Source organism: Oppia nitens, unplaced genomic scaffold (assembly GCF_028296485.1).
Source record: "Oppia nitens isolate AA-2021 unplaced genomic scaffold, nextdenovo-longstitch-racon4-pilon3 scaffold1_pilon_pilon_pilon, whole genome shotgun sequence".
Taxonomy (NCBI): domain Eukaryota; kingdom Metazoa; phylum Arthropoda; class Arachnida; order Sarcoptiformes; family Oppiidae; genus Oppia; species Oppia nitens.
The window spans coordinates 15,326,295-15,339,602 of NW_026533199.1; the positions used below are offsets into that span (position 1 = coordinate 15,326,295).

General features: G+C 13.6%; 1 protein-coding gene across 1 annotated transcript in view; it reads left to right on the plus strand.

Annotated features, from left to right (window-relative positions):
- The window catches only part of LOC128951657 (homeobox protein 5-like), a 96,055-nt gene that overhangs the window by 29,036 nt on the left and 53,711 nt on the right, over positions 1 to 13,308 (plus strand). The window contains exon 5 of the mRNA XM_054296904.1: positions 3,477 to 3,550. Coding sequence (XP_054152879.1) covers positions 3,477 to 3,550 — 74 coding nt within the window. The remainder of the gene's footprint in view (positions 1 to 3,476; positions 3,551 to 13,308) is intronic.

Sequence of the window (13,308 nt, forward strand, 5' to 3'; positions counted from 1 at the left end):
GTGCATATATGTGTGTGTATATATGTGTGTATATGTGTGTGGATATACCTAATAGTTTTGTGGGAAAATTTCACGACACAACTATACACACATTTTAAAAATAAAACTTGCAAACTAACTATCGTTAAAAAAATTTACCATGTCTAATTATCATAGGCTATACATGTTTTTAGAGGATAATAATGATAATGATGATGATGATAATGCTAGTTTTATTTCTAATTATATAATTGTCAATAAATTATTTACATATTATTATTATTTATATTACAATTTATACAATTATATACAAATTTATTATATAAATTTTGAAATATTCATAGTATAACATTATTGTATAAATTTATTTAAATTATAATATTTATTTTATAGTAATATTTTTAAAAAATAATTACTTCAATATTTATATAAATAACAAAATAAATAATTAAATTTATAATTTGAAAATATTACTCAACTAATATTTATATATAAAATTAAATTTATATATAATATTAATTTGACTTTAACTGATGGGTGACATTGATTTTGAAAACCTATTGAATTAATTGTTTAAATTTTAACTAAAAAAAAACAATTACACAAAGTTTTAACAAAAAAAAAGTCTATTATATTTATTTTTTATAAAAAAATAACTAAATAAATAAAAATATTATATAAGAAAAATAAATTAAATAAAAATATTTATAATATGATTTTCCTGTTGTTTTTTGTGTATTACAATACAAAACAACAAATTATATCAAAATAATAATAATAATTATATTTTTTAAAATTATTGTATTACTATATGACTCACATATATTTCACAAAAATTATTACTTAATATTTTTAATGATTTCTAATAAAAATTATAGTAATTTTTTTAAATTTATTATTAAGGAAAATATATTAAGTTTAATAATATTAATAATTTAATATTATTTTATTAATAATTATTTGCTAAATAAAAAAAAATATTGTTATTAATAGTTAATTTTAAGTTTATTTTCCCAATAGTTTCAAATAAAAATTATTTTAATATTTATATTTAGCTATAATATAACAATTACAGTATTTTAAAAGCTAAATATAATTATAATTTAGTTAAAAGTAAGTTTAGTTATTAAAAAAATAAATAAATATTACATTTATTATGTATTATTTATTTTAATAATAATTATTAGTAAAATTATTATAAGTATAGTAAGTAATTGTAATATTATAGTTATAATATATATATATATAATTAATGTTTAATTAGTATAATAATTAAAGTGTATATTTATATATTTATTAACTAATTATATATATATATATATAAATTATATCTAATTACACTATATATTAGTTTTAATAGTTATATTTAAAAATATATTACTGTATATATATATATATAATATTTTAAAGTTTTATAATTAATCCATTGTTTTTTATCTGTCTATTATTAATTAATTTTTATTTTTTTTATTTGTTATTTATAGAAACATCAACAACTATTAATAATTAAAAAAAAATTAACAACAATTAAACATAAAACTAAACATCTATTTAAATAATAATAATTGTTTCAACAAAAAAAATTAGATAAAATTGTTTTCATTTAAAGTGTAATAATAATAATAACAACAACAACAAGATTATGGATTAATTAAACCGCAAAAACATAGTTATATGGACTATAATTATATCGTTTAATAATAAACTAAAAGCCATCATAAAAATAAAATATGGATTATTATTATTATTATAATTATAACATTAAAAACATTGTGTTTTTTTAAAATAATGAAAAAAGTGATGATATAATTATCTGATTTATTAACTAATAATAATATAATTAATATATTTATATATATTATAACTGATGACACGTTTAATACATTAGAAAACGCTATTGTTTTGTATAATAATATTTTTTTTGGTATTTTTTGATAGTAATAATAATATTAATAATAAAACTTATATAATACAAATGATTTTGTTATCTATAGATAACAATAATAATCTAATAATTTATTTGTGATAATTAATAATAATAATAATAATTAGTTTGGATATTATGTCATCAAAAACAACACGACTGATACGTTTGTACCGAAACGGTAACACACCGTTAGGTTTCTCAATACGCGGAGGTATTGTACTTATAATATCATATTAGAATCTAATTTATATATATATATAATATGTATATATATAGTATGTATATATATATAATATGTATATATATATAGTATGTATATATATATAATATGTATATATATATAGTATGTATATATATAGTATGTATATATATAGTATGTATATATATAGTATGTATATATATAGTATGTATATATAGTATGTATATACTGTATATATAGTATGTATATACTGTATATATAGTATGTATATACTGTATATATAGTATATATATATATATATATAGCATGTATATATATATATAGTATATATCAAACTACTAACTACTACTAAACGTAACAAAAATTATTATTAATGATTATTTTTAATTAATTAATTAGCTAGCTTATATAAAACAAAAAATATACAAGGCTAGTTTTATCTAATTTAAATTATTACCAATAAATTTAGCTAGTATATTTTTTAAATTTACAATATAATTTACAGTTTTATTTTATTTAGAAAGTAAATTTTTTGTAATTTGTTTTTTTTAATTTAAAATAAATTTTTTAATACATGTTAAATATTTTTTAATTAGTTAAAATGATAAATTAGTTTTTATTTTTAATAAGCAAAAAAATATATAGATTTATAAAAATAAGATACTAATAATTTAACCTGATATAAATTTTATATAAATATAATAAATAACTAAATAATTTTACAGTTTTTCAGATTTATTAATTTCAATATTATATATATATATTTGTATTATAAAATTTAAATTAAATTTATGTGTTTTATATAATATCTATTTTTTTAAAATATAAATTTTAATTAAGTTATAAATATTATAATAATTTTATCTAGGGTATTTACTATTTAAATGTAAATTTTGAAAAGTTTATATATATATATATGTATATATGTATTATTAAATATTTTTGAGATATTTTTTATTTTAGTTTTAATAAACAATTCAAACAGACAAAATATATAACAGTTTAGTAAATCAAAAAAAAAAAATATATATATATATAAATTTTGTTATATTTAAAACTACTGTATATATATTAATTTTTAAACAACAAAACAAATAAATCAATTATTAATTACAAACACATTTTTTGTTTAATTGATAATAAATACAATTTACTAATAGATTTTTGTGTTAATAGTAATTTATTGTTAAATAAAAATATAGATATATAAATTTTATTATTATATTCAAAACTACTGGAATAAATATTTTAACTTTTCAAAAAAATAAATTATTAATTACAAATACAATTTTTTTTTATTTCATAATAAATACAATTTACTAATTTATTTAATTTTTAACCAATAATAATAATAATTATTATTATTGATAGGTTGGGAACACGGCACCGGTATCTATGTATCGGAAGTACATCCCGGTTCGGAAGCCGCCAAACAGGGCCTACAGGTTAGTAGTATTAAAAAATATAATAATAATTTTAAATATTTTAAATATCACACACACACACACCTAAAAATTAAATTTATTAATTTTTTTTATGTATTATTCAATATAATACATAAAAAAAATTTAAATAAATTTAAATATCAAAACATAATTTTTTGATCTAATTTTTTTATATTATATTTTAAATGTGATATTTTTAGTTTATGATTATATATATATAATATATATATATATTTATGATTAAACTATATATTTAATAGAAAAATTGAATGTTTGAGGGGATAAAAATATATATATATATATTAATATTAATGACTTATTAAATTATATTGTGATTATTATTATATTTCTATCATATAATTTCATACAATATATATATAGTAATAATATATGTTTTAAAAATAGAAAAAATTAAATTAGATCTCTAAATAAGTTTATATATATATATATATAAATGTTTTAATATTCTATACAATATTTTTTTGAATAATTTTTTTTTAATTTGAATAATTGTTTTTTTCTATTTTAATAAATCAAAAATTGATTTTTATCTCTCATTTACTCTGAATTCAATCTCTAATTTTTTTGTTATTATTATTAATTATAATTAATATTTTAAACAATATTTTTKTTTAATTTTATTTTGTTACCAAAACATCAATTGTTTTGATATATTTATGTCATTGAAAATTTGCATTTTATTTATATATTTTTAAAACAATAGTTTTGTTGTTGTTTATTATTATTGTTAGTTAAAACAAAAACAAAACAAACAAACAAAAATTTAATTGAATTATTTTATAAAAATATTTTTGTTTTATTTTAATATTCAATGATTTCTATAAAAAATATATTAGTATAACATTAAATTAAAATTATTTAAATTAAAATTTAAAAAAAATTATCATTGGTTGCCTCTAATAATAATTAGTATTAAAAATATTTTTAAATATTACATTAAAACGTGTAATAAATATTACAGTTATGATAATTATTTTAACACATATATTAATTGGTTATATATGATATATAATATACTTATTAAAAACAATATAATCATTAAGATTTTAAAAATTATTAATACATACTAATCACGATTTTTATAATAATTAAAATTTCATATTATAATTAAATTTTAATTTTCAAAAAAAAATTAATATTTAGATTAATTTTGTTTATAAAATTTGAAATAAATATTTGTTTTGACTATTAATATATATATATATWTATATATAAATAGCAACCAATTTGAGGTTAAACTAAAAGTTTTTTTTATATTTATATTTTAGTTTTATTGCTATTTTGAAAATAAAGTGTAACTAATTTTTTTTTGAAAAAAAACTGTTTAATGTATTTAGTTTAAACTCAATTTATTTATTTATTTATTTTTATTAGTTTACTTAATTATTTGCTTATTTAGTTTATATGTTTTAGTACACTTAAAACCCAAAGAAAATAACATAAAAATTAAATCAAATTTACACAAAAAATATTTATTTAAAAATAATAGTTTCATTGATAATAACGTAAATATTTTTTTATTTGCATTTTGAAATAATTTTAAATATTATATATATATATATTTGAAAACATTAAAAATATATGTTATTTATGAGTTATACTAAACTATAAATTAAAATTATATTTTTATATTAATTAAATTATTTTGATAAAATAAGTTACAGTTTTTTTGAATACATAATTACTACTAAATGCTAATAATACTAATATTAATATAAATATAAAATGTATAAATTTTATATAGAAAATTATATTTAATACAAAAAAAATAAAACAATTTATATAAATATTATTTATTTATTTGGCTAAATATAGGCAAATAAACCATCAATTTTTAAAAAATTGTTTTTTAAAATTTTTTTGTAGTATTTAGTACATATGTTAGACATATACTGTATCTTAAATAACACTATAAAATAATAGACAATTATTTTATACACTATATATATATATATACATATATATAGCAATTAATGTTATATTATGTGTCTATAACTGTATAATAATATCCGAAAAAAAATATTTCCCMAAAAAATAAAACAAAAACATTTTTTAATAGACCAATCAATTGTGCCCTTCAATTGAATTGCATGATTAATCAATCAGTTATTTTGATTTATTTATTTTTAAATGTTTTTGTATTTTATATATATATATATTTATATATACAGTTGAATCTATTTTTTTTTTTWWAAAAAAAACATTTTGTGTTTTAATTTTTTTAAAACCGATAAAATAATAACAACAATATAATTACTATTATTTTTATGTGTGTGTGTGTTATATTGTAGTGTATTATTGTTTATTAAGTGTATTACTAGTACTGTATATATATAATAGACTAAAATTAATTTTTTTTTATTTTTTAAAAATATTCTCAAACATAAATATATTATTCAAACATTATTATTATTATTATCGATATATATTTTAATAAAAAAATATGTTAATATTATTAATACTACAAAATATATATGTATTGTTTATATCAACGAAAAAATAATTTATGAGAATTTATTACATATTTAAGACTAAAATATTTTTATATATATTTTTGTCTAAAAATATAATTATAGATAAAATATTATTTATTATTATTATTATTATTATTATTATTATTATTATTATTATTATTATTATTATTATTATTATTATTATTATTATTATTATTATTATTATTATTATTATTTTGCTAACTTATAAACAATTGTATCAACAAATAAAAACAAAATGTGTTAACAATTGTGTTAATAATATACCGTTATATTTATATACAGTATATATATATATCAAACAATATATATATTTAAAATATTTATTATTATTTTTCTAAGAAAAATATAATTTTACTCATATTTTATGCTTTTTATGTAAAAGTAAAAATAAAATGTRTTTTTAAAAAATAATATTTTTGCTGACATAACCACACAATGTACTAGTTAATTTTTTTTATTAAAAAAAATAAAAAATATTTTTTTAAAAAAACATAATACTATATATTTTTGTGAAAAATATATTTTTAGTACATATTATAAATATTTTATTATTATTATTATTATTCAGTATAAATAAATACCATTTTAGTATTGTTTAAGTAAATCCTAAATATCACGCAATGTATTGTTAATACAGTATTATATTTAACAATTAATATTTTTAAAAAAATATTAAATAATAATATTATATTTTTTAAAAATAACTATTTTAAGAAATATTTTAATGTTTATTATTATTATTATTATTATTAAATWTATATATATATAGTAATTTCATGTATCAAATACATACTAAATCATTATAATGTAAAATATTTTTATTTTATATTATTAACACAAATTTGTTTAATATATTGACAATAAATTAATACTAATACTAATAATTAATATATATTTAATTAATTATTTAATAAAGTCAATAATAATAATAACATTAAAAAAACAATTAATTATTATATTAATTTCATCGATAATTTATTAATATATATATATATATAAATTAAATTGACATTACATAAGTGTTTACTTAATATTATCACAATTAGCATAAATTAATGATAATTTATTTTTAATTGCAAAATAATAATTATATAAAAATGATGTATTAATTATAGTGTAGTAAATCAATAGTTCAATTATATATATATTAATTAATACATAATACATAATAATATAAGTAATTAATACATTAGTTTATAAATGTTTTAATAACTATAGATTATTATTATTATTATTATAATAATCTATAAAATATGCAATTAGTAAAACAAAATTAATTTGAGTTTATATAATAATATTAATAGTAATAATAATTTAAATAACAATTTTTTCTAATAGCTTAATATTTTTTATTTTGAAAAATATTAATCACACAATTATCCTATTAAAAAAATATTATACATTATATAAAAATATGCAATCAATGTATATTAAAAAATATTAAACATTTATTTTTTTAAATTTTGTTGTTGTTGTTATAGTTTTTACAAAAATTTCACACGCAATGTATATATTTAAAAATCAAAGTAAAAAAAAAATCAAAATCAAAAAATTTCAGATCAATTTATAATTATTTATTGAACGAAAAAAATTTAAATATAAATTACAAAAAAAATATTGTTTGATGTCTTAACCAAAGGCATCATAAATATTGAGAGATTTTTTATTTTATTTTTTTTGTGATAATAACAGTGATCTACAAAATATAGGGCTCCGGGATATATATAAGGGTTTCTCTTACTAGTAATATATATATATATATATATAAATAAATTATATAAAGTATTTAAAAAATTACTACAAATTTGTGTGCCTATAATAAATGTCATACATATATGTTTGTAGTTAATAATACTAATTATTAAATTTGTTAAAAAAAATAATACAGTAATTAAGTATTTTTGTTGAACTATCGATATATATATATACTTAAGTGATGTCCTAATTATATATGAAATATATATATATTTAAAAAAAAATAAATATATTTTATATACACATGTAGTGTGAGAATTGTAACACATAGTTGTGTTACACAACAAAAAAAAATTAAAATTATTTTAATTTATTAACTAATTTATTATAAAAAAAAATAAATTTCAAACATTCATTATTTATTAATAATTTTAGTTTTTAAATTTTTTTTTGTGTATAAATGATTTTCAATAAAATATAGGGTATTTGAAAAATAAAAAACTAAACTAAAAAAAATTATTTTACTATAATATATATATATATGTTATAATCATCAAACATGCCATCACTAACATTACTAATTAAAAAATTATAATATTTTTAAAATTCAAAAAAAAAAATTCAATTGTATTTTATAAGCTATAATATCACTATTGCTTGTTATAAAATAGTTATATTTATTATTATTATTTTATTTATTTAATTTTTTTTTGCTAAACAATTGTTGCAAAAAATTTTCTTACAATATAATAGTATATTAGAAACTCAATGAAACAAAATATTTAATGAATTGTTTGTTTTGTTTATTTGTTTTGTCTGATTGTCTCTCAATTTATTTTTGTAGACTTCCTTTAAGTCCAATGACCAGGGGTGAGTGTTATCATAAGGAATACACTTAGGTTTACGTTTGCGATTTCCTTAAGTTAAGTATAGAGTAGCGTTACTACAAAATGGTTTGCTTTACGCAAACGTAACTCTTTTTTGTAGTGATAATAATACAGTGTTTTATTAAATTTATAAGTATAAATATTTTGAACTATAAAATAAACATTACTATCAATGTTAAAGTATAGCTAAAGTTGGGTTAAAGCTATCCTAACTTTACACCTAACTCTAGCACTAACTTGTTTTCTTAACACACTTTTCACCTAAAAACCAGTTTTGTATACTTAAGTCCTCTCCTAACTTACCCGTAAACCTAACTTGCTAAAATGTTTAATAACACAGGATTTCACTTAAGTGAGGAGTTAAGTGCACGCAAGTTACGAATCTTAGTTGATAACACGCCGCCCAGTCATTTAGATTATTATTATTATTATTTGGTATTTAGTATTATTATTATTATTATTATTGGTATTTAGTATTGTTTAGGCTTAAAATCCTAGATTTATTTATTTCTATTAAACAAACAAACAAACAAATAAAATAAAATGTGTGATTATTTGATAATAAAAAAATATTTACCAAAAATTGTTTAATCAAATATAATAATAATAATAATAATAATTTAACTATTATCTATATAATTATATATATATATATTGTATATTATAGTTAAATCATATACCACCTACATTGAAAAAAAATTTGGAAATAAATAATAATTTTATTATTATTAATATATAAATAAATAAACTGTAAAATCTATTGTTAATACTATTTAGTTATATTTTAGTTAATAACAAATTTGATTTAAAATATATTAAAGTTATTTATTTTTACTATTTTATATGTTTGTGTTATTATATTTATCGCACACAAACAAATACATTATAATATTTAATAATAATAATAAAGTAAATAACTATTATTTGCTTGAATTAGTAGTAGTAGTAATAATAATAATACAAAAAAAATTTTATTAATAAAAGTGTTATTTTTATTAATAAAAAATAAATAAATATCAATTGTATAATTTACAAAAATTTATAATATAGTGATATAATAATATATTTAAATTTAATTTTTTTATCCATATAAATATATTGTTAGTTTTATATTATGTGAAAATAATAATAATAATATCAAACATTTAATATCAAAAATTTTTGTTATTATATATTTAGATTATAATATTTTTTTAAATAATAATAATAACATCTATCGTAAAATTATATATATAAATGAAATATATAATACATAACCTAAAAATCAAATAATAAATTTATATATATATATATATCCATATAATATGTGTGTGTATTTAAATCACTTAATTATATACTTAATTTTTTATTTGTATGAAATAAATCCATAAAAAAATATCACACATTTTTACATAATATATCTGCTATAAACTAAATACAGTTATATTATGTTTAATATATATATATATAGACAACAATAATAATATAATAATAAAAAAATAAAWTTTTWAAAAAGGAGATGCCATTCATTTAGATATATATATATAATATAATATTATGTAAATAGTATATAGTTTTACAATATTATTATTATATCATTTTATTTTTAAACATTTATCAATAGCAAACACACACATAGACTAAATACATTGATAACAATCGCATAACAATATATTTTTAAAGTCTATAAGTTTACACAACAAATATTATTATTATTATTATTTAGAGTATTATATATTAATATATTTAATATTTTAAAAGCTTATGTATGTTAATGGTGTTACCAATTGATAGATAGATTGATAGATAGTTTAGATATAACTTTTTATAACATATATACTGTATATATATATATATATAGTATAATACATAGTATTATATTTGAAAATGATTTTATGTTTTTTGTTTAGTAGTAATCTTTAAATGTAAAATAATTTTGTTTTGTTTTGTTTTGTTTACTATTGTTATGATTATTGAAAACAAGTTTTTTTAGATAATATAATTTTTTAAAATGCTTTTACAATTATGTTTGTAAATTTATGTATAAGTTAATATTGTGATAAAAATATTATAGATAATTGAAATAAACAATTTAAATAATTTTTTTTTAGATATTAATATTTTAATGTTAAAATTATAAGTATATATAAATTTATATAAAAAAAAATATAATACTTATGTATAAAATTGTGTAAATACTTGAATCTATAAATTGATTATTTATTTATCAATATATATATTAATATATGAAAATAATAATTACAAAAGTAATAAATAATTTACAGTTAATAACAATAAATATATTATTATAAAAAAAAATTTAAAATTAAAATAATAAACTATTTTACTATTACTAATTTTTGTAATTATCATTGATTAATACATCAAAAATTATTTTACAGTTTTTATTTTTTTCTAAAAAAATTAACTAGATAACTTTTATGTTTATATACAATAAGTTTAGCTAATATCTGTAAATTGTAAATTAATATTTTATATCATAATCAATAATACTTACAATAGAAATTAATTTATTTTAGTTTATAAAAAAATTTTCAATTGATTTTTTTTTAAAATAAAAATATAAAAGATTTTATATCAATTAAAATTAAATAAATTAATTATTAGTTATTTATTTATATTCTAATTAAAATTATTATATAAAAAGTTATATACAATATATTATGTTAAATAAATCTACTAATTTTCAACAACAAAAAATAATTTACTATACACTACAATATTATTATAAATTTTAATAATAATTTTAAAAAAAAATAATTTATATATATATAACTGTTTTGTTATATTTAGGATTTGGTGTCAATATACTATTGAAACAGTAATTTGCATATATTTAAAAAAATTAAAGTTTTTAGTGTATAATAAATTAATAAATTTGGGGGAAAAAATAAAACAAAATAAAATAATTTAAATTAACTGTTTGTTAAATGACATTGATATTGTTTGATTACTTAATTATAATTATTATTATTATTATTATTACTAAAAATGCTAATTAAGTTTTTTTTTATTTTAAGTTAAATGCTATAAAACAAAAAAATAATTGTAAAATTTATTATAACCTAATAAACTTTATAATACTTTTTAAAATGCAAATCAATTTTTATATTTATAGTAATTATTAATTTTATTTTTTATTTTGTTTTATAAAAATATTGAGACAGTGATCGATATCTATAACTATTGAATTGAATATAATTTATGTTATATTAATAATAATAATAATCAATAGTTTATATAATATTTATATACTGTATATAACTACTGTTTAACCCATTAATGATACAAATATTATATATATATAAAAATATTTGTTACAAAAAAATTAAAACTTATATTTTACTAAAAAACAAAATAATTATTATGACATAAATATGTGTTAATTTATGTACAAAATATGTGTTTTATTTATCACTTAAAAATGTGTTATTTAAGTGTTTCTCACTATTAAACAAAACACAAAAAATAATATTTTAATAAAAAAATTAACAAATTTCTATATATATATAGAAATAAAAAAAGAAAAATTGTTCAAAAATTGTAATTTTGAGCCATTTATCTTTAAAAAATAATTAATATTTATATTATTATTATTGGTATTACCCATTGGTTACACTATTTATTTTATTATATAATATTTAACACACATATATACATGCAGTTATTATATTTAAACAGTATACTTTTATTTAGGTAATTATATTATTATTAGTAGTAAATATATATTGATATATATATATATATATATATATATACAAAACGTGTTTACTAAAATTTATTACACTTGAAAATTAATGATTTTTTAAATTATATATAAAATATTATATAATATATATATATATATTATGTAATGTATTTTCTCCACCCGTTTTTTTTGTTGTAAAAAATATTATTAATATATATATATATAGTTATAAAACATTTTAAACAGCATTAGTGTTTAAAATATATTTATCAAAATATTAGTAAAATATTAGTACATTAATAATAATAATATAATAATAAATATAACATTTATTTTTTATTTACTGAAAAACATAAAAAATCAATGCCTCGCCCATAATATTATTAGTATATAATATATATTATTAATTAATTAAATATATATATATAAAATTTATCTAAAAATAATTTATGGTATTATTATTATTATTATTATCTATTAAACTGTTTTTTTATTAATTTCTAGCTACTGTATATAAATGTATTTAATAAATTTATTAAAAAATTATTTATAATTTTTTTTAAATAGTATTTAATATTAGACGATAAAAATAGGAAAATATTTTATTTTTTATTATTTAATTTTTCTTTAAAATACAAATATAATATATAATTTATATTTATATATAAACATTAGGATATATTTTTAAATATAAAACATTTATTTGTTTTAATAATAATAATAATTACATATCATTGCAATAATTTTTATTTATTTTGATCTCAATATTTTATTTAAATCATTTGAAAATAAAACTAATCAAACATTTAACTATATTTATTATAAAAAAAATTTGTATACAAATTATATATAACAACTTATAGTTAAATTTATAATTTATAATTTATTTTCATTTTTATTAATATAATGGATTAACTATCAAATTATTAGAGAGAGAGAGAGAGAGAAACTAGTTTATAATGATTACTATTA